Source organism: Trichoderma reesei (assembly GCF_000167675.1).
Source record: "Trichoderma reesei QM6a unplaced genomic scaffold TRIREscaffold_16, whole genome shotgun sequence".
NCBI lineage: Eukaryota > Fungi > Ascomycota > Sordariomycetes > Hypocreales > Hypocreaceae > Trichoderma > Trichoderma reesei.
The window spans coordinates 218,210-239,326 of record NW_006711163.1 but is presented as its reverse complement, the minus strand read 5'-3'; the positions used below and the strand labels follow the sequence as shown (position 1 = coordinate 239,326).

General features: G+C 54.4%; 6 protein-coding genes across 6 annotated transcripts; 3 read left to right on the top strand and 3 right to left on the bottom strand.

Moving 5' to 3' along the window:
* Positions 1-13: 13 nt before the first annotated feature.
* Positions 14-1,225, top strand: TRIREDRAFT_122872 (uncharacterized protein). The gene is made up of 3 exons (XM_006967239.1): positions 14-469; positions 716-921; positions 1,063-1,225. The coding sequence occupies exons 1-3, from the start codon at positions 317-319 to the stop codon at positions 1,124-1,126; spliced, it is 423 nt and encodes a 140-aa protein (XP_006967301.1). The 5' UTR covers positions 14-316; the 3' UTR covers positions 1,127-1,225.
* Positions 1,226-2,092: 867 nt separating this feature from the next.
* Positions 2,093-4,534, bottom strand: TRIREDRAFT_109494 (uncharacterized protein; the record flags this gene model as incomplete). Its single annotated transcript, XM_006967155.1, has 1 exon — positions 2,093-4,534. The coding sequence occupies one exon, from the start codon at positions 4,532-4,534 to the stop codon at positions 2,093-2,095; it is 2,442 nt and encodes an 813-aa protein (XP_006967217.1).
* Positions 4,535-9,866: 5,332 nt separating this feature from the next.
* On the bottom strand, positions 9,867-11,673 carry TRIREDRAFT_22831 (uncharacterized protein; the record flags this gene model as incomplete). The annotated part of the gene is made up of 1 exon (XM_006967101.1): positions 9,867-11,673. The coding sequence occupies one exon, from the start codon at positions 11,671-11,673 to the stop codon at positions 9,949-9,951; it is 1,725 nt and encodes a 574-aa protein (XP_006967163.1). The 3' UTR covers positions 9,867-9,948.
* Positions 11,674-12,880: 1,207 nt separating this feature from the next.
* On the top strand, positions 12,881-17,887 carry TRIREDRAFT_109492 (uncharacterized protein; the record flags this gene model as incomplete). Its single annotated transcript, XM_006967238.1, has 4 exons — positions 12,881-13,106; positions 13,158-13,246; positions 13,300-15,792; positions 16,079-17,887. The coding sequence occupies 4 exons, from the start codon at positions 12,881-12,883 to the stop codon at positions 17,885-17,887; spliced, it is 4,617 nt and encodes a 1,538-aa protein (XP_006967300.1).
* Positions 17,888-18,471: 584 nt separating this feature from the next.
* TRIREDRAFT_65615 (Hypothetical protein) lies at positions 18,472-19,829 on the top strand (the record flags this gene model as incomplete). Its single annotated transcript, XM_006967237.1, has 3 exons — positions 18,472-18,574; positions 18,679-19,501; positions 19,565-19,829. The coding sequence occupies 3 exons, from the start codon at positions 18,472-18,474 to the stop codon at positions 19,827-19,829; spliced, it is 1,191 nt and encodes a 396-aa protein (XP_006967299.1).
* A 318-nt stretch (positions 19,830-20,147) lies between these two features.
* On the bottom strand, positions 20,148-20,771 carry TRIREDRAFT_33387 (uncharacterized protein; the record flags this gene model as incomplete). Its single annotated transcript, XM_006967117.1, has 2 exons — positions 20,148-20,407; positions 20,561-20,771. Coding segments are annotated over 2 exons (471 nt in total), but the record flags the coding sequence as incomplete, so codon positions are not given.
* Between the last annotated feature and the right edge of the window lie 346 nt (positions 20,772-21,117).

Sequence of the window (21,117 nt, the reverse complement as noted above, 5' to 3'; positions counted from 1 at the left end):
CTTCCATGCCTTACAGCAAGTCCTTGCACACCGAAATCTGCCCCGCGCCCAGACAGAGCTGCACTTTTTTTTTCCCTTGCTGCTGATCCCACGATTAGACCAACCGACCGATTCACGACTGTGACGACCGCTGTGATAGTTTGACCGTTTATTTCGACCAAAGAGCAATATAGACGAGAAGGCCATAGCTGCTACGCTGCTACGCAACCCCTCTCCTCCGTCAACGAACCAGCTCGAGCAACACCCACACAGAGGAACAATATCAGAGGATAAAGGAGAAAGAAAAGAAGCAAGACAGCAAATATAATCGTTCACCATGTCTGCCAAGGTCCCGCGCAACTTCCGCCTCCTGGAGGAGCTCGAAAAGGGCGAAAAGGGCCTCGGCGCCGAAGCCTGCAGCTACGGTCTCGAGGACGGAGAGGACCTGCTCATGTCCAACTGGAACGGCACCATCCTGGGACCTCCTCATGTAAGACCTTGACACACTCCCTCGAACAGGAAGACCATGCTCTTCTCAGTATTTGCGCCTTCTCTCTCTCTCTATCCCTCTCTCTGTCTTGTTGGCATCGGACAAAGAGCGTTCAATATGTCGAGAGACTCAATAGGTCTCTCTCTCTCTCTCGCGAGAGAGACAGACAGACAGAGATGGTGTCAATCATCATCATCAACAACAACACAGAGCATAGGCTAACACACAAGTTCAAACCCACCACAGTCGGCCCACGAAAACCGCATCTACAGCCTCAAGATGCACTGCGGCGAAAAGTATCCCGACGAGCCCCCGACCATCCAGTTCGTCAGCCAGATCAACCTGCCCTGCGTCAACCCCCAAAACGGCCTCGTCGACCCCAAGCAGCTGCCCTGCCTGGCGCAGTGGAAGCGCGAGAACACCATGGAGACGATCTTGATTGAACTGCGAAGGTGAGCCTCTTTTCTTATTCCCCTTCTTTTTCTTCTTCTTTTTTTTTTCTCCTCGTCTCTGCTTCACTGGCGGGAGCGTCGAACTTGTCATGGCTGGGGGCTTGGCTGCACGCATATGCTGACTTTCTTCGGTGTCTGCAGATATATGGCTGCTCCCGCAAACAAAAAGATTCCTCAGCCTCCCGAAGGCTCGACGTACTCATAAAACCCGCAAGAAGCTACAAAGGACGGCCCGGGATGGGAGAGGGGAAGGAAAAGAGACGTTCAATAGATGATGAAGTGGACAAAAAGCAAAAGCAAGAGCAAAAAAAAAAAAAGGGGGGGGGGGGGGGTGGAAAGGAGGAACAGCAGACAAAAAGACACCCGAAAACCCTCTCTTTTCTCTGCAAAGGCCAACCAACAAACCCGCCAAGAAGAAAAAAAAAACGTCACTCATGAAGAACCCTTTTACGTAGCGCCGCCATCTTCAGTCACAGCGCAAATCCAATTTTTCTTTCTTCCGTTTTCACATAGATTGGACGCACAAAGGTCATGGTTCTCTTTTTCTCATTGCTGAGATTGTTAAACTTTGCCCTTCCATCGAACACCTTATTGAAGCTTGTTTCCGTATGAGCATCCCCAAATTTGACAGTGTATATAAGCAATACCGCTTGAAGTACCGAAACTCCTCCATCCATAACCACAGACATTCCATTCGTCCCTCCAGGTCCATACTCCCCTCCTTTCGACCCTTTGCCTCGAGCTTTTCTTGCAGCCCATACATCCGGACCATTCCGCTTCGTTCTCGCTCCATTCTATCCCCCCCATCATGCATTGGGAAGGGAAAAAGTTAAGCCCAAAGGAAAAGATGTAAGAAAACAGGGACAGGATTTAGATGTGGTGATGAAAAAGATACACTCTCCCCTCTCACTCAGTTTGCTCCGGGTATCATATCAGTTTGCTTGTGTTTCCCCCATGACATAGTGACAAACCAACCCATGATATACAGCAATATTCGCCTTGACGGGAAAAAAGGAAAGAAAAAAAAAAGTTATTACAACATCATAGTGATTCAACAACGCGTGGTATAAGCATGAATCGAAAGATGCTCAACTGAGAGCAATTTTGTAAATTTGAGGGGCAGAAGAGACAGGTGTATATTCGAGCAGGGCTTATGTGGTAAAAGTTCGTTTCAGTCGTCGTCTCCCCACCATCCCAGCTCGGGATCTCTCCGCACGAACCCTACAGCGCTCAAACGGGCCGTGTTCATTGCGGCACGGCGTGGCTGCTGCGGTTGTGGGAATGTCTCGTTGGATATTGGGCTGTCTGGTCGGGGCATATCCTCGTTGCCGTCCTCGGAAAGCCTGGTGAGCTTAGAAGGGGACATGTAGTCGGTCTGATTTTGATGTCGCAATGGCGCTCTTGCCTTGGCCTTGGACGGGCGATTCTCTTCTGGGTAGTCCCATGGAACGGACTGGAAGCCCGATGATAAAACCGCTTCTTCTACAGGTTGGCCGTCGCTTCCAACCTGACTCCACTGGCCGCTAGAGTGCTTGCCTTGGTCGAGATAGACGAGGACGTCCTGCGCTTCGGCAAAGTCCTCTGGCCCGCGAATGGAAGAGACAAAAGACGCTCTTTCGGATCCCGTGTCCGCGGTCAAGCGAGAAGGCGCTCGATAGTTGTCGTCTTCGCCGTCAGGGTGTTCCGTAATCGGCGTGCTCATGAACGAGCTCGCCACTGATTGTCGCGATTTCGTTGAATGGGTCGGCGGCGCGGGAAAGTCAAAGTCGAGCATCGAGTCCGTCACTACTTGGGAAGGATTTGAAACGTGTCTTCGGGTTTGGAACGTATCCTGCTGCGGATTGCTTGCGGAAGCCAGCTGCGACTTCTCCCGCATAGCCTGGGTTTTCTTACGGAGGGCTGATATTAGCATCTCCTCCTGGCGAGTAAGCGTCATGACGCAGCCCTGACTGGCAGAATCGTCGACGGACGATCGAGCGGATCGTAGATAACGATTGACTGAGGTTGGGCTCGGTGGCACGGGTACGTCATGGTCGGTCTGGCCGGATGATGTTGCTACAGATCCGCGGCGCAATGACGATCCTGAGCCGCTTGTCAACTGAGCCAAAGCCTTTTGCCGATCCAGCTCTGCCTGCGAAGGGCGACGGGCTGGCAGAACTGTCGTGAGATGCGACTCTTCTGCGCCATAACCGTTCTGGCTGGTCATGCCTGAGCCAGTCGAGTTTGTGGAGCCCACGGAAGGCTTGGGCGAAGAAGCACGAGAGCTGTTCCTCAGAGGCGGGTTCAGCCGAGAAGGGGATGGCGACATGCGTTTCCGTTCAGTGCCAGGAGCAGCGATGTAAACGTTGGACGACGCGAAGCTCGTCTTCTTGCTCGGCAATCCACCCGATGCCTGCCGCGCTCGTGACGGCCTCGTCTGGCCGTGGCCTGGTACTTCTGGCAAGGGCCGCGCGGGAAGAGGCAGATGGTCTCTGGCGGATGCCTTCGCCTCGTCGTCTTCTTCCTCTTGTTCAGAATCGGAAGACAAGAGCAGAACACTCTTGTCGTAAAAGTCAGCTTCTTGAATGATGCCGCTGTCGGTTTGCCGAGAGGCTCTAGAAGTTCGGGTGTGTCTGCTTGAAACACTCCTGGCACCATCGCCTGGAGACGATGAGTACTCCGTCTGGGCCATCGGCTGCGGCTCGTTTGATTCACTGAGGGGCTTGTGAAGCCAGTCGAGGTTTTGCCGTGTGCGCGGCTCTCGCCACTGCGCTTCACCCTGGCCGCCGGCTGAATCTTTCCTGTTGTCAGCGCCACCCATGAAGTCGGGCTCAGCCTCAGCATCTCGAAAGGTCATCTGTTCATAGTGGTTATACAACGTAGAGAGCCTGTTTTCTGAAGCATGAGACGTCATCCGACGACCTTCGACAGCGCTTTGCGGCGTGCTATCCGTCATGAAAGACCGGAAGCTGTCCTTGGTTCGCCGTTTGAACATGCCACGAAGATCGCTCTGCCGATGAGATGCCGTAGAATGTGGTGTTGTGACCGTGGGGTTGGCAGAGTCGCCGGGGATACCGTGATGAATGGTACCAGCCGAATCTAGTCCCGGTATTCGAAGCGGCGGCGCTATCGCGATGGAGTCCAACCTAGGGGGCTTCCTTCGCGACCTGGGAGACTCCTCAGCATCGGGAGCAGCCTGTGTGTTGGGCGAGTGGCTACTGTTCATGACCGGGATCGAAGCTTGTCGCGACAGAGAGCGTGAGTGCTTCGACTTGTCATGCCAGGATTTGATGGTGGAAGACGATTGGGCCTTTTTGAGAGTGCCAGGCAGATTCTTCGCCCCAAATCCAATGCTGTCGGTAAGGGCGCTCAACCTGTTGGAAGGGGACGGTTGGCGCTCGTTTCTCCGTTTCTCGCTGGGCATGTTCATGTCCGGTTCATCCAAGACCTGGTTGTCGTACATGCCAACACTCACGGTTGGCAGCTTAGGGTCGTGATAAGGAGCGTCGATGTTGAGCGGCGTCGAGCCCAAAATCTTATGGGCCTTGCTCATAGGCATCGTACTCGGAATGGCAGGCGGCGGAGGCTCCTGTGGCTTCTTACGCGCCGGCCTCGAGAAAGTAAACTTCTTCATCCTGTCTGATGTCCCCAAAGCGCCGGGTGAGCGAGGGTAGGAAGAAAGAAGAAGCGAAGAGGAGGAAAGTTCCCGTCCCGACCCTGGTGCTATGAGAACGCAACACTACAACTCCGTCATCTGACAAGACGCTCTGATGATGAATGAATGTCCTTCGTGAGAGCCCAGAGCCAAATTGGGTTCGCGGGTTGCGCCTTGAGTCCCTATAGGGCCCCAGAGTCTCGATTGAAGGATTGAGAATTCGAGATCAGTACGGTCGGTGAATGAACGACTATGCAGTCGCGGAAGACGAAAGCCCGTGAGAATGAATGGCTTTGGAGTTCGCGTATCCCGCTAGTGACAGGGGTCCCTTTCGAATGCTTGCGTGTTCTGGCCTCTTCCTGGTCGTGGTAGCAAACTGTACAAGGCGACGAAGCAGAGAAGACGCCGCAGGCAAGTACAGAGCACCCGACTTGTCTGGCTGGAGGCGCGTGGTAATGGCGGGGAAGATGCGAGTTGCAGAAGAGACAAGCAAGATCGGGAATGGGGGCTCTCGTGTAAATGAACAAAATCTGCGGGTACCGTCTGGGATAAGTTGAAGCGAGGCCTAGTGCTCTGCCATGCTGGATTAGACCACTGCAGAATCCGCAGCCCCGTCTCCACAGGTCCAGTTCCTACCTGGAGCAATATAGCTGTGGCCTATGCGACCGGCCGATCAGGGACGAGCCAGGGAGAGCAGAGATGCGAGGAAACGGCCGTGGGTTGTGAAGCTGTCAAGGCCGCCCAGGCCGTGCGTGCCTATATTTGCACGAGCAGGAGCGTGCTCCGAGATGACAGAGCCAAAAGGACAGAGCCAAAAAAGAACAGGCCGTCCGAGAGATGATGAGTGATGCGCCCGCCTGTGGATGAGGTTCGAGGCCTGACGAGCGTTGCAGGCAAAAAGGGACCCTGTCCGTTCGTCTCTTGGTCCTGGTCTGCCGTGATAGGAAGAAGAAGCGAGAATCAGCCCTGGCTGAATCACGAGGGGAGGGAAATGGGAAATGGCGCTGGCATCAACGACCGCGGGAGTCTCAGACGATGTCGACAGGCTTGCAGGGCCAGGCAACCGATCACCGACCTGGATGCAACGCCAGCAGCGTTCGTCTCTGCTCAAGGGCAGGGGTTTGCCAAGCTAGGTGCTGCTTCCCGCTGCAGGCTCAAAGGCAATTGACCGGCAGTAACGGTGATACGACCTGTGCCAGTCCCCAAGCACGCAAAGCATCCAATAAGTATGTATGTATGCCTGGATGCCACCACGACCACCACCACACCCGCGCTGCTGGGCTCCGTACTACCAGCAGTGCTAGCAGTAGCGTGCGTCTGCCGGCCTGGTGCTAATCAGAGGCCGTGTAAGAAGTGGGAGATGAGGCGATTGGGACCATTGCTTGCAGTCGGTCGTTAGCCTCTGGCGCCGACAAGCACCGTGAAGAAAAGGGACGTTGAGAAAGGTAGTATCAAAGGCGATATTACCACATACCACCGACAGGCGCATTCTGTACCTGAATCCCATCCGTGGGCAGCAGCAGCTCCTTGAAGCACGGGCTCGTGCATTCGATCAGTGCTCCTCGCCGGTACTTGGCGCCTGTGAAGCCGAACCAGGCTGGCCCCGAATCATCTCGGCGTGAGGCCCTCGTTGGGGATGCGCTAGCCACGATCTCCACGGCAGACCCATGCACGAGTCTCTGCCTCCCTGTCACCACTGGGTGCGGGCAGGTCCGGGCTCGGTGGCCTTGCAGATGTGCTCGTGCCAGAAGCAATCATGCAGCGAAATGGCTGCGCAAACTCGGCTGGCTGCACCGCGGCCGGTCCGGACGGCTTGTCTCGTACTGTAGGTGGATTGTGCGTAGGTAGGCAGCTTGTGTCATGTGCAATGGCTGAAGCATGCGAACATGTACAGAATGTCGCCTGCTGTCTGTCTTGTCTGCTGGTTGCCCTCGGCCGTGGCTGGGCACACGACGCCATCATCATCAGCATCACCATCATGGATCCCAGTCGCATCGAGTCGGTGTTCGTCGGCTGCTGACCAGGCATCGGCTGTCTAATTTCCGCGGGGACCCGTCCTTTGGGGGAGGGGAGGGGCTTTGCTGGAGCATCTCAGCCTTTCTGCGGCGCGGGTGCGACACATGGCGAGCAATGGGATGGACGACTCTCGCAGAGGTGGGAAATGGCAGAGTTGGTGGGAAATGAAGTCGAGACCAGTGACGACTCGTGCCAGGCCCGTTTGGCAGGGGTTCCCCTTCCAGGCTGTTAGGGCCCTCTCTAAGGGCCGTCTTGGGAGCGCCAGAGGTCGGCGGAAGACGCCCTGGCCCCCTGCACGGGCCGCCCAGGGCCAGGTACGGGCGATGATCAGGGCCCTTGGTGCTCCATTCGTCCGCTGAAGAGTCGAGTTCACAGTTGCGCTGAGCATCATCAGCAGAGGCCTGCAGGTGGCGAGAGCGCCCAACGGCTGTCAAATCAATGTCGACAGCGTCAAATGACCTCCTGGGCACGGATACACGTAGGTATATACTGCCCGGAGCTCGCCGCTCAAGCTGTCATTCTGCTGCAGCTGCAGCCCTTTGTTAATGACCGACCTCCTTTATCACGGTTACCTTGATACCTTGCATCACAAAGCACCTCGAAATGCCTGATATCGCCGCGGGTACTTGCATGTACTCGATTACCCAGAACACGGCATCCGGAGAGGTATTGATTTCATCGAGGCCAATCTCATCTGCATGCGCTCGTCATGGTAAGTCAGGTAGGGCACGCAAGGAAAGGGATGCCGCTTGCCGCTGGGTTGCACCCAAATCAATTCCTGCAGGGCTGCCTTGATACATGTATCAAGCTCATGCCAATTTATCAAGTCATCACCTCAATCGCCTATCTGCCTACAAGTACCTATGACCGCATAGAGGGTATAGACGTCTAAATCCTCGTACTACCTACCTCCTACAAGCAACTGGCTCCCAGCACGAGTCGATACGCCATTTGACTCAGACAAAAACAACTGAGACATCTCACAGCAATCATCACTGCAGGACAACAGGGGATAGTACTACTAGGTAGTAGTAGTAGAAATGATGGCCCAAGCAAGGCCCTCGTCTGCTTACGGCGCCTTTTGATGTAAGTCTGGGGCACCCACGTGTCTCTCTCGCTCTGTGAGCCATCCATGCAATGAAGCATCAGCTCCTCCCCTCGGCATCTCATTGGATCTTGAATGACTGCCGTGTCTTTGGGTCTTATCATTAGCCCACCGACGGGTAATTGGCGTGGCATCCAACGTCATGCATACCTACCTACCTTACCTGTATTCCGCGTATCTTACGGTACATGTAACAGTGCCCGCAACACGCATATAATTGGCAGACGATGAATTTAGCCGGCGAGATGCACGATACAAGTCCAGCTATGAAGAGCTCACAGGCGGGCTCGTCTCTTAAGAGCGCAGGGCGCACATTTGTCTGATCGATCCTGTTGACCTGTTTCGTATCGTCTCGCATATGTGCTACAGGCACAGATACCTTACTTTTAGGTAAGGTAGGTACCTCTGACTTACTCTCACAAGATACCTAGGTACCTACCTAAGGTACGAGGCTGCAATGCCTACCTTACCTTACCTTATGTATTACATCCCTCTGTGCGGAGGGATCGCTGAATCAGAACAGGGAGCAATCAAAGAGAGAGCCGTACTATATACACCACAGACAGATACCTAGTGGATAGACGCAGGGTGTCGCAAGCGTCATGGAAGTTTCACAAGGCAAGGGATTCAACACGGGCAGATTGCCAGTCTTGTTCGTGCTGACGAGGAACCAAGTCAGAGGAATCAAAGTAGAGACAATGCGTCATCTCGAGAGGCTCTGGGCGAGGACGAGCCGCCAAGACGTCAAGATGGATGTCTCCTTGAACATCTTCAGCGCTGGTCAATGGCGGTGACAAGCTGCCTTGATGCCATCCGCAGTTGCGAGGCCGTCTCTGTAGGTATGCATACTATTCGCAAAGTGCGGTTCTACTAACTCGTACGTTGACAGTCTTCCTACCATATCCGTCTTCGATCACCGTTGTCTCGTCTCGTCTCATCTCATCGCACAAAAAAGGGACGTAAAGACTCAACCCGTCGTGTAAGCCGTCTGTCCGCCGTCCGTTAACACCGTTTTTTTTTTTTTTGCCTCCGTTTGGCTGAAACAAAGACAAACACTGCCATCGTTTCGTACTGATCTCATCACCGTCGTTCCATTGGGCCTCATCTTCAGCAGCAAGCCCTCCAATTTCAAATTCCGGTAACATCGCCTCAAAGAAGGAGAGACAAAGGCGTCGTTTCACGCCGTTGCCAACAACACCCTAAAGAATCAGGGCTCTGCAAAGCCCATGCAGAGCTTCTCTCCCCCACCGGCCCTGTTTCGCACCGCTCAAAATCTTCATCGCCCATCATGGCGTTCCCTTTCCTATCCGCTCTGTTTTTTTTTTTTTTTTTTTTTTTTCCTTTCAATTGGTCTTGTTCCCTCCCCTCCCCTGTCCGTTCGCGCGTGTGATTCGTCTCCGTATATTATTATTCCCTCCCCCCTTGTTCGAACGGAACGCCTACTGTACATAATTAGATACGGCTCAATGCGGAGCCCGCTGCTTGTTGACTTGCTGTCCTGGAATCGATCTATTGCTGCACGTACCGTTTGCTGGCCCATTCTTCATTTCTCACTCGTCCTTGAAGGTTCCCGTTCTTCTTCTTTTCTTTTCCTTTCTTTTTTCGAGTTCGTCCTTTGTTACCCTGGGACCCTTCACGAAAATGAGTTCATGTCCTAGACATTCGTCGTATGATACATTACAAGGCCGTTTGCGCTGCGCCTTGTGTCCAATCTTCATGTTACGCACAACCACTACCTTTTCATGTCTTAGCCAGCGACAGTTCTACTAGTTTTCTGAAGCTCATTTCACTTGTTTCCAGTAGCAGCTGGACTAGCCTGACAATGTCTGGGGGAGAAATGGATGACAGAGGGCAGGGCATCGCGTGAATGACTCGATGACAGAGCGGAGGCCGCGATAGTCGCAACTGTGCCCATCATTGGCGTCGACGCCATAGACTGAGGTGCATGGGTGTGCTTACGAGGTCCTCGATTGATAAGCTCTGCGTCTGACATCTTTTTCATCCCCGTAATCTAGAGATGATCAAACGCGAAACGCGGAGAGATGGGAAATTCTGAGCTTCCTTCTCACACGCTTCAGGTCACTGGTAACTAGAATAAGAGAAGTAAGAATGGTGTCGATCATCCCTTCTCCTGTAACATCTGCATCTTCCTTACCAATAGTATTCGTCAAGGATGACTAGATCTACTGCTGTATGATGGAGGTTCAGTACTTTACATGTAATGTACAGAGGAAGCATACCACGTTACGTCTCCTCGCAACACACCAAGCCCTCAGAGGCGCAGAAAGAGAGGCCACCAGTCCTGGCTTTTTCCTAGACTCAGTCTATAGCGGAACCACCATTCTTGAGCTTTAGGGGAGGACTCAACAGCCTCTTGAATCCTCCTAGTTCGAAACTTGACCTGCACTCCTCGCCCATTCATGCCGTTGAGCGTGCCCTGGGCAAATCGGCGCCACCATTCGAGCACCTCCACGTGCTGGCGAAGAGATGCGATGAATATCACTTCCTCGGCGTCAAATATGACGTTCTCGTCGCCCTGCAGCTTTCGCCAGGTTTCCAGGACATTTGCGTGTCCCCACCGGCTCGCTGTGAAAGCCACGCCGCCAGCATACCCGACATGGAGGCCAGAAGCATGCCACCATCTCAGCACATCCTCCCGGCCATTGCTAGCGGCCCATAAGAGAGACCTGCCAGGTTTCAAGACAATGTTGTGATCCGCGGCGGCGGCATTGCGCCACCAGTCAAGGACTGAGATGAGGCCATTGCTACTCGCTTGTTCCAGTGACGCCTTGGTGTATACCAGCGGAAACCCTGACTCCTTCCACCACTGCAGTATATGCACGTGGCCATTCTTTGATGCGCCATCTATCGCCTCTGCGTTGTAGACATGGCGGCCTCGAAAATGCAGACTATTCTTCCAGTAATCCAAGACCTCGACCTGAGGGAAATATGCAGACGCCTTCGTTGGGAGAAATGCTCCATCAAACGCCTTGAACAGCTGGGGATGGTTTTGCTCGAGAAAAGTGAGCACTTCCACCAAGGCAAATCGTGTGATGAGTTTCACAACTAATACCGGTAGCATGTGAAGGTCTGCTGGCACCTGAGATATCTTTTGGCAGATAGCACTGGTGTCACACGTCAGAACCGTCCGCTCGAGCTCGCGCGAGTATACGCGCAGAGGATCACCCAGGTCGTTGATCTGCGTGTTCCACTCTCCTGGAATGGGTAGATTGGTGCTAATACCCAAGGCATTCGCCAGCTCCCAATCGCCCGTGAAGCTCAGTATTTTGCTCCATAGCTCGAATGGAAGCCCTGGGAGAGTGGGCGACCGAGCTTTGGGCATATCAACGACTTCGATGGTGGCCTCTGTGTCTCGACCGAGATTCAACAAGTCTGCCTGATTTTGGATGAGGTCAAGCAAATCCCGGAATCCACTCCAGTTTGTTGCTTGCTGCGGATGCGCCGCATCTTCATAGTGCCACAGTATAGGCTGCATCAATCGAATGCAGGGCCATGCTGTCTGCACCTGGCCCAATTGCTGCTGGACAGACGGGTTCAGCCATCCGCCATCGTCCATTCCAGGTACCATGATGCACGCTTTTTGTGCCTTGGCCCAGCTTTTCAAGAGATCATCAAGGAAAGTCTCGCTAGTGCCGGCCAACAGATTCCCAATACCTTTCATATCTAGGGGCACACAAACCAACAGATCGGCCCATTCGACCAGGTCGCTTATGTCCAGGCCAGATCGCCTAGGGGATGAGTGATCCGGGTCGACTTGCTGCTCCTGTGCTATGGGCGAGTTCTGTATGGTAATGATGAGCTGATTCAGCCTCGGCGGCGGGTCGTCGACCACTGCTCTCATCTCGATGCGACGGTCCTTGGAGAGCCGGACCACGAGAGGTTGAGCCCAAGACGAGTTGCGCGTGCCCGTGGCAGTAACGAGCAGCCGCAGACGGCGGCTTTCCAGTGAGGCTTCGCCCAACGAGAAGCACGCCATCATGTCAGAGGCGCCGGGCCGCGGAGGTTGATGAGACGTAGACTGCATGGTGGACGAGCAACCGAAACAGCTGGCTGAGCTCGTATCACAAGTATCGTAATGACGGAGAGGTTGCGTGGGAGTCCTAGACATCTCAGGTGCCCAAGTCAAGCTGGGATCGTTCAAGCCGGCAATTTGCCAGGACTTTCGATGGATCAATCTGATGCCGTCATCGAGCCTCTGCCGACTCTTCGCGGCTACGAATCCACGGCTCGCATCTTCAGGTCTCTCGAGTTGCCGTTGCGCTGGATGAGGGATGATGAGGTGAGAAGCATCAAGTCGTCTTCACCTCGCCCGACCTCGGCGCCTCGACTTCCGCCGTTTGATTTGAACAGATCCTCGTGGCGACGTTGAGGCAGCCGTGCGGTTGGTCGTCAAGTGGGTGATTCAAGATCCAAGTGACATGCTTGCAGGTACTACTAGGTAATACTATGGGGAGCTCTGAATCTAAAGAGGTGCTGGCCCTAGTCCAGATACGGCTAGAAATGACGGAACGTCGAAAGGCGGTGAGAGTTCTGCCGGCGCTGCTGCACCAGGCATAACAGCTACACTATGCCGATACGCTGTGCTGTCCTTGATCATGAAAGACACCGATTCTACCTACTAGTACCTTATGCGAGGAGCATGAGACTGCAGTATTCGCTCCTATTTGCGTCGCCGAAGCTGCACAGGAACGATCCAGATCTTGCCCCCGCGTCCATTGCCCATGGGCAGATGATTCGGCCTCACCCACGATGACGACGCAGCTTCTGGCCACGGAGCTAGCTAATCTCATTCAGGAGAGCAAGAGGAAGCACAGTGACCTTCGACAGGTAGGCATATTTTCCCTGGCTTTGGACCTTTCATTTTACCAATTCAGTCAGCTCATTGGATCATCTCCTCATCTAGGCGGCTGAGAAGTCTCTGGAAGAGTTAAAGAGCCTCGGCAATGTCCCCGAGACTGCAGCTCCTGAGTGTATGCGCCAGTGGATCCTCTTAAGCCAAGTGACCTCTCATTGACAATGACTCTCCAGTGCTCTCGCAGAAGCCCAGCTTTGTGAATCCCTTCATTATAGCATGCGGCACCAAGAATGCAAAGTTCACGGGCATTGCCATCGTCTGCCTGCAGAGGCTCATCGTTGCCAAAGCTTTGCCTAGGTCGAAGCTCAATCAGGTCTTGGAAGCACTGATGCAAGCATCGTCGGCTGGGCTCGACGTGCAGCTGAAGATCTTGCAAGCCTTGCCATCCTTGTTGCAGAACTACTCCGCGGACTTGAATGGCGATCTTCTTGTGACTGCTCTGAATATCTGCTTCATCCTGCAAAGTAGCAAGAATGCCATTGTGAATAATACCTCAGCCGCGACGCTCCAGCAGCTCGTCGTGTCTGTCTTTGACAAAGTAGTGGCTGAAGACAGTGAGTCCCCTTTGGCGCAGATGGCAGAAGCATCCCCTAATATTTGTACAGAAACTGGCGGTGATGCCCCTATCGCAGGCGAGGCGCCCTCTGCCGATGGCAAGGTAGAACTCCGCGCGGCCGCACTGGATGCCTATCGTGTAAGCAACATCTCTGCCGGAGCATATATCGAGCTCGAGGCTAACGGTGGCAGATATTCAACGATCTATGTCTCTTGACGGAGAACCAGCGGTCCGAGTTCTTGCGGTTCTCGGGCTTACAGCAGACATTTGGGCTAGAGTTGATCGAATCGGTCATTACCAACCACGCCGCCGTCTTCATCACCCATCCTGAACAGGTGCACATTCTTCGCGAACGCGTGATGCCTCTTCTGATGAGTGCACTCAGGGGAAAGCCATCGTTCGCCACAACCGTGAGGCTCGTTCGCATCCTTTATACCTTGTTGCGCCGTCACATCACCGTCTTGCCTACAGAGTGCGGCGATGCGCTGTCGCTCCTTACAACCCTCCTGGATCAGGACACCACAATCTGGAAGCGGGCGTTATGCATGGAGGTGTTCCGTGGCATATTCGCCGAGCATGCTCTCGTGCGTCGCATATTTGCCATGTACGACGCAAAGGAGGGCGACAAGGACATCATTAAGACTCTCATTGCGACTTTTGTCCGGCTCAGCACCGAGAAACCGGCAGTCATCGGCCTTGGCCATCAATCCACGATGCCAGTCGCTGATCCATCTGGCAGCTCCAACTTATCCACAGATCAAGCATTGATCGAAGCCACTAGTGTGACTGGAATCATCGGCGGCTCTGTTGGCTCAGAGGTCGCCAACATAGGCATCAGTGTAGCGTGGAGCTCTGTTAGAGTTCCCTGCATAGATCAGCTGGATAAAGCGGAGGCTCCGACAATTCCCGAATCATACATCTACAGTTTGATTCTGGCTTGTCTCTCATCTCTATCAGATGGGCTTGCCAAGTTCATTCTACCGCTCACGGTCCCTAACGAGAGCCGGGCTCGGAGAAAGGCCTCAAAGCAGGACATGGGGCGTAGCTCGCCTGCTCCCGCCCAGCTGGAAGCTGAAGGCTCATCTCAGGGTCCGCGAGAACGGTCGGCCTCGTTCAAGAAGAACCCGGTGCCCATCAATCCGCTGGACCTCGAAGACCACCCTGCTTATTCGGAGGTGAGGATCTGTTCTGACATTGTCACCGAGTGTTGGCCTGCTATCCTAGCCACCTGCTCAACCTTTCTTTATGCCTCTCTGGACTCAGAGTATTACCATGGCTTGGTTCGGGCATTCCAGAGATTTGCCCACGTGGCTGGCTTGATGCAACTTGCTACACCGCGGGATGCGTTTCTATCCACCTTGGGGAAGGCTGCAGTACCTCCAAACATCCTGAGCGCCTGCGTCAATGCTGGCCAGTCGCGGTCTAGCACGGCTACTACTCCTACGGAGACTTCGAACAGCGTCTTCAGTAATGCCCGTGGTCTCTTGAGCGTCGAGAACCTGACGCAAGTGTCTAGTCCTACGGAAAGGCAGCGGCAAGGGCCGTTAGACCCGTCGACAACCCTCAACACCCGAAATCTCCTCTGCCTGCGAGCTCTGCTCAACCTCGGTATCGCACTCGGGCCAACGCTTGGGCATGCCTGGGGCATCATCCTAGAGACTTTGCAACAGGCGGACTTTGTGCTCTACGTTACGGGTAAAGCACCCGGGAGAGCTTCCTCCATAAGTCGCGGCGGGCAGGACTATCAAAACGAATCAGAAGGCAACTCGCTCATGGCCAACTTTGGCAGCGAAGTCCGCTCCGTCGAGACGGCCGCGGCCAGGTTAATAGAAAGCAGTGTTGACTTTCCCAACGAGTCATTTGTCGAAGTGGTTCAGGCAATATGCGGTTTGCTACCAGGCGAGGGCGAAGCCAAGTCCAAGTCTGAGAATACAGAGGAGCCACGGCAGGCGCAGCACGTGAGATCCTCATCTGGACAACACCGGCGAGTGCTCAGCTTCTCTGGCCAGTCGACAATATCCAATCAGGAACTTCAGTTTGCACTAGCCAAGCTGGGGGAGATTGCCATGATCAACTTGGAACGGTTGTTGAGATTTGATCCGAAAGAGTCGGGCTGGGAGATGGTGGTGCAGAAACTAATCCAAATGCTGGATTGGGGTGTACTCAGTCCACCGGTCAGGACCAGAGCGTCAGAGATCCTGGCTAAGCTGGTGCTTGAAGCAGCCAACGCTGCAGGCACACTTCCTGCCGATATCCGTGGGCCGATTCAACTTCGTTTGCTAGGAAGCCTTCGCGATTCGTTGAAGCCCTTGCAGAAGCGTGGCCGGGACATTTCGGTTGCAAACGCGACGACCGACGTCGAGATTCATCGAATCATACTTGATGGATTGCGAGGCGTCATTGAGGACTGCGGGCAGACCCTCGTCAGCGGCTGGGACGTCACGTTCGATATCATTGGGAGCGTTTTCACGACAAGAGAACCTGATCAGGCAGATCGAGAATCCGTCATCAACGCTCGCATCCTCGGTACACGATCGTCGAAGCTTGTGCGATCCTCTTTCAGCTCGCTTCAACTTATCTGCTCAGATTTCTTGGCATCGCTGCCCAATTCTTGTTTCTTAATCTTGGTCGATACCCTCTACAAGTTCTGCTCTCAAGACGACGATCTCAACATTGCATTGACGGTAAGATCAGACGTTCCCATGACAATGCTGGTTCGCATCGCTAACTAGAGTCGTCTGCACGCAGACTGTGACCTTCTTTTGGACCCTGTCCGACTTTTTATCCGGCAACGACAAGTCGCTGGACATTACCATTGACTTGTTCCAAAACGCAAATGTCGACGCCTTGGAGCGCTTAGCAGCAGATCGCGGCCGAGGATCTGACGCAGCGTTGTGGATGTTGTTGCTGTTAAGGCTCACAGCCGTCGCCTCAGATGACAGGGCTGATCTTCGCAATACCGCAATACAGACCCTGCTCCGAATCTTTGATGCCTATGGCGAGAGGCTCAGTCCTGAAGCATGGTCAATATGCATCAAATCCGTGGTCTTCAAGCTGCTCGCTTCGCTTGAAGAAGAGCTGCGAGGTACCCAAGACGAAGAAGTGGACGAAGGCGATAGGACAGAGTGGCACGATACCGCAGTTGTTGTGCTGAACGGCATATCCACACTGCTCGCAAACAACCTTGAAGTGCTTACGGCGCATTCATCTTTCAACGAGCTCTGGAACGAGCTGTTGGAACATTTCGCCACCCTGCTCGATTTCCAAATTCTAGACATCAACACGGCAACTTTCAAAACATTGGGGCACGTGCTTTCTCAGTCCGGAAACGAGGAGAAGCCCATCTTCAACGAAACAACAGTCAGGGCCGCCTGGGACCTGTGGTCTCGGGGCATCCCAATCACAAGGTCGCCCAGCGGGAAACCCCAAGACAACCAAACCTGCCTGATTGCCTACGTGGCTGCCCTCCGTGAGGTCTACAGGCTGATCAAACCTGATTTGACTGTGGAGAGAGTGCAGCGGATTCTCGGCTTATTGCGTCACACCGTCGAGGAGGCATCCGTGAGCAGCTATGCCACCGATATTGATAACCTGACGCAGCTCCAGGCACAGGTTCTGGATGCCGTCAAGATGATTCGCACCGATATTAGCGGCGTTCCGTCGGCGTTGATTATTCAAGTGTCTGACTTTGTGACTTTGGCGTATGACCAAGACTACGAGTCGCAGCCGCAGTCAAAGAGGACATATGTTGCCATGTCGAAGGCCAGTATGCAAATGTTGGAGGGCCTCGTAGTCAGCCACTCAACTGATCCGGATATCTACACGAGCGGCGCAGTCAGTGCAGCATTATCGGCTCTTCTCAGGCCTATTGCTCTCAAATATCAATTTCCCATTACAACAAAGTCATCCCAGCCCTGGAAACTGGCTACTTCGACAGCATTAGCCATCATAGAGGCAACGTTATCGAAACTCGACGATCTTGATATTCCTACCGACACAATCCAAGGCATCTGGCAGCTGATTGCCGACGTTGCAGATGGTATTCTGAGCGCGGATTGCGGCAACCCACCACCTGGGACAAACATTGCGGAGGATGAAGCAGCAGACATTGCATGGTTCCACAAATTGGTGGAATTGATTATTCCAGGCATCGGATCGGACAGAGTGAAGGAGGAGACTCGGAGCGCATATACCAAGAGCCTATTTAGATGGTCCATCATCCACGAGCCCCCGCTGGCTGACAAGCTCGCCGTTGACGACGGAGGAGCTGGCTTGTCGGAATTGTACCAGCCACGAGCTGGACTTACCGTGTCGGTGCCACCCACCCAGCGCACAAAGATGGCCTATGTCGCATTCGAGGAGCTCTTCCTGCTTGTTTCCACTGAGGCGCCGGCTGCCCACAAGCCCTCCAACACCAAGCTCAAGGAGGACTACTCGGCTGCGAGAACACGCATTGCGTGTACCGCGGCCCCGTTCCTGCTTTTGCGATGCGCGTTGACGCTTCGCGCGTACGTGTCTGACCAGCCGCTCCGGGGCAAGATGCCACAGCCCTTGAGCCAGAGGAAAGAACTGCTCTGGACGTTGCAGAAGCTGGTTGGCCTGCAGAGCCAGGGCGAGGCGATACGGCCTCTGGAGGGGGCAGTGAGCGAAGGCAGGAAGCATTTGCTCAGGTTGTATCCCTTGATTGTCAAGGCATTAGGGGTGCAAGGCGACGAAAAGGTGCTATCGCTTTTGAGAGACGCGTTGGACGTGGTAGGGGGCGAGTTTGGGATTGCATAGACGGTGATGATGTTTCCATGTAGCGTTTCCAGCATGTCGATCATACAGGTGTATATTTAGATAATGGTCAGCAACACATTGATTCAGGCGAGGAGACAGCCAGCATGAAGTTGACACTTTTTTGCCAAGATACGGGAAGGGATGTATTACCTACCTAGGTAGTGAGCTTCAATGCCCGATCATATACCATGTTCTCCAAAATTTACAGTATGCATAAGAGCTTCTACCTTTTCTACCTTGATGAAAACTTGAAAACGTATAATTAACAGCTGTCAAACTCTTTAAAAGCTCAATTGAATTAATTCATACTGAACGCCGAATCTCTCCCCCTTTAATGCAGGGTAGATTGAGCACTACCTCAGGTGCCTATAGTACCTAGGTACGGTAAGGTAGTAGTAGAGATGAAGAGACCCGCCCCCACCACACCACCAAAAAGTTGACATCGCGGGGCAGGAAAAAAAAAGTCGGACATACAACCATCTCGACTTATCACATCCGTCCACTGATCCTCAAACCATACGCCCTCCCTCCTCTGCAGCAGCAAAAAGAAAATTCAGAGGTAGGAGAAGCAAAACCCGACTGCCATGGGCAAATCCTCCAAAGACAAGCGCGACGCCTACTACCGCCTCGCCAAAGAGCAAGGCTGGCGCGCAAGAAGCGCTTTCAAGCTCCTCCAACTCGACGAAGGTCAGTCAGTCAGTCTACAACAACCACCACCACCAACAAAAACCTCCCATATCGTACCCTTCAAAAGCGCCGCAACTAAAACACAGAAATGCACACCTTTGTAGAATTCGACCTCTTTTCCAACGTCACCCGCGTCGTCGACCTCTGCGCCGCCCCGGGCTCCTGGTCGCAGGTCCTCTCGCGCGTGCTCATCAAGGGCGAAAAGTTTGGCCGCTCGGCATGGCAGGATCGCGATGCCCGAGTGCGGCAGCAGATGCTCGGCGTCTTCCCCGAGGCCTTTACGCCCGAGCAGAGGGAGGCCATAGAAAGAGAAACGTCATCATCATCGCCAACATCAACATCAGCATCGTCGACATCTGAAACGGCAGCCGGAGCAGCAACGACGACGACGACAACGAACCCAGACGTCAAAATCGTCTCCATCGACCTCCAGCCCATCTCTCCCCTCGCCGGCATCACCACCCTCCGCGCAGACATCACCCACCCCGCCACCGTCCCGCTCCTCCTCTCCGCCCTCGACCCGTCCTACGACGCCTCCTCCTCCGCCGAAAACACCCAGGCGGCCCAGCACCCGGTCGATCTCGTCCTCAGCGACGGCGCCCCGGACGTCACCGGCCTGCACGACCTCGACATCTACGTCCAGTCGCAGCTGCTCTTCGCCGCGCTCAACCTCGCCCTCTGCGTCCTCCGCCCCGGCGGCAAGTTTGTCGCCAAAATCTTCCGCGGCCGCAATGTCGACGTCCTGTACGCGCAGCTCAAGATCTTCTTCGAAAAAGTCATTGTCGCCAAGCCCAGGAGCAGCAGAGCCAGCAGCGTCGAGGCCTTTATCGTGTGCCTCAACTTTCGCCCGCCGGCGGGCTTCCGTGCGAGCCTCGAGGAGCCGCTCGGGGTAGGGCGGCGGCTGGACCGGATGGTGAGGGAGCGGGAGTTGCAGCTGCCGATCGTCGCCGAAGCGACCATGCAGTCGGCCAGAGGCACCTGGGATTGCAGCGTCGCATCGACACGGACGGCATCTCACGGGGGCGGAATCACAGAAGTGGAAGTCTACGACGAGATGGTGGAAAGCGACAAGGATAATGGGGCACGCTGGATTGCCCCGTTTATTGCCTGTGGTGATCTATCAGCCTTTGACTCCGACGCCTCCTACCAGCTGCCCGAGGACTATGTCTCCCTGGACCCCGTCCAACCTCCAATTGCTCCGCCGTACAAGCGAGCGCTCGAATTGCGCGCTGGACTATCTAAGCCTTCGAGGTAGAAACACGTGCTGCAAACTATGAAAGAAAATGACGAAAAGGGGAAACAGTCAAAAATGCAAAAGAGACCCAATATGCAAGCGAAAACTACCCGTGCCCGTCGAAAACGTGTCGACCGAGACTATGCAATGCTGAACCGACATGACGACATGATGAGAACAAACAAAACAAACAAGATCTGGGAATCAAGAAAAAAAAAACGAATAAAAAGAGCTCTTCAATCGACATCGGCAGCCTCATTTGTGATCCTCCGGGACATCCTTGACGCCCCCGCCGGGCATCTCCAGCAGCACCAGACCGGCAGATGGGCCCTGGTCCCAGTCGAGGGCGCCGAGCTCGCGCTGGTACATCTTGGCGGCGGCCTTGTCGTGCGTCATGAGGACGAGGCCGCGCAGGTGAGGCCACTCGTCGACGACCTCCTTGAGGCCGCGCATCATCCAGCTGGCGAGGCCGCGGCGCTGAAACTCCTCGACGATGAAGACGTCGGTGAGGTAGGCGAAGGTGACGTAGTCGGTTATGACGCGGGCGAGGCCGACCAGCTTGATGTCGGATCCGTATGGGCGTTTCGGTGGGCCGTTTGCTATTGGTTGAGGAAGGGGCAGAGGTCAGCTTGGTGTTTTCTCGTGGAATCGGGCCAGGTCTGGGCCAGAAGTGAGAGTTATCACGCTCCACGGAATGACAAAGGAAAGGGGAAAGGGAAAACGAAGGGTTGAGAGGGGTGGGCTGAACGCACTCTGCATCTGCTTCTCCGACTCGGGTACGTGGTATACGCTGACCGTCATGCAATTGGCGAGCATCTTGCGCATCTGGTCCTCGGGCAGCGGGTCGTTCCACCACATGAGGTCGGACTCGAAGACGGCGTTGACGGCCTGGGGCTCGAGATAGGCCTTGTCGGTGGTGAGGAAGAAGTTGTCTCGGTACCAGTACCGCGGCTTGCCCTCTGGGTGGGAGGCGGTAGCAGCAGCGGCGGCGGCGGCGGCCTTGGAGCTCTTTGGGCTCATTGTTGAGACGAGGGAGCCCATGGTTTGTTGTTGATTGCTGTGCTGAGGTTGTGTGTTGCGGTTTTTCTCGATTTCTCTGATTTGTTTTGTTGGACTGGACGGGTGGCTCTTTGGCGTTATAGCTCTATGTCTAAGGTTCTCTTTTATTTGCTTCTTCTTCTTCTTCCAGCAGTAGAGAATGGACGGACTGTGGTTTATAGAAGGGGAGGGAAGGAATGGAGAAGATGATGGCGGCGTGGTAGCAGTACGATATAAGTCTAAAAGGTCGGCGGAACGACAAGCTCAAGTC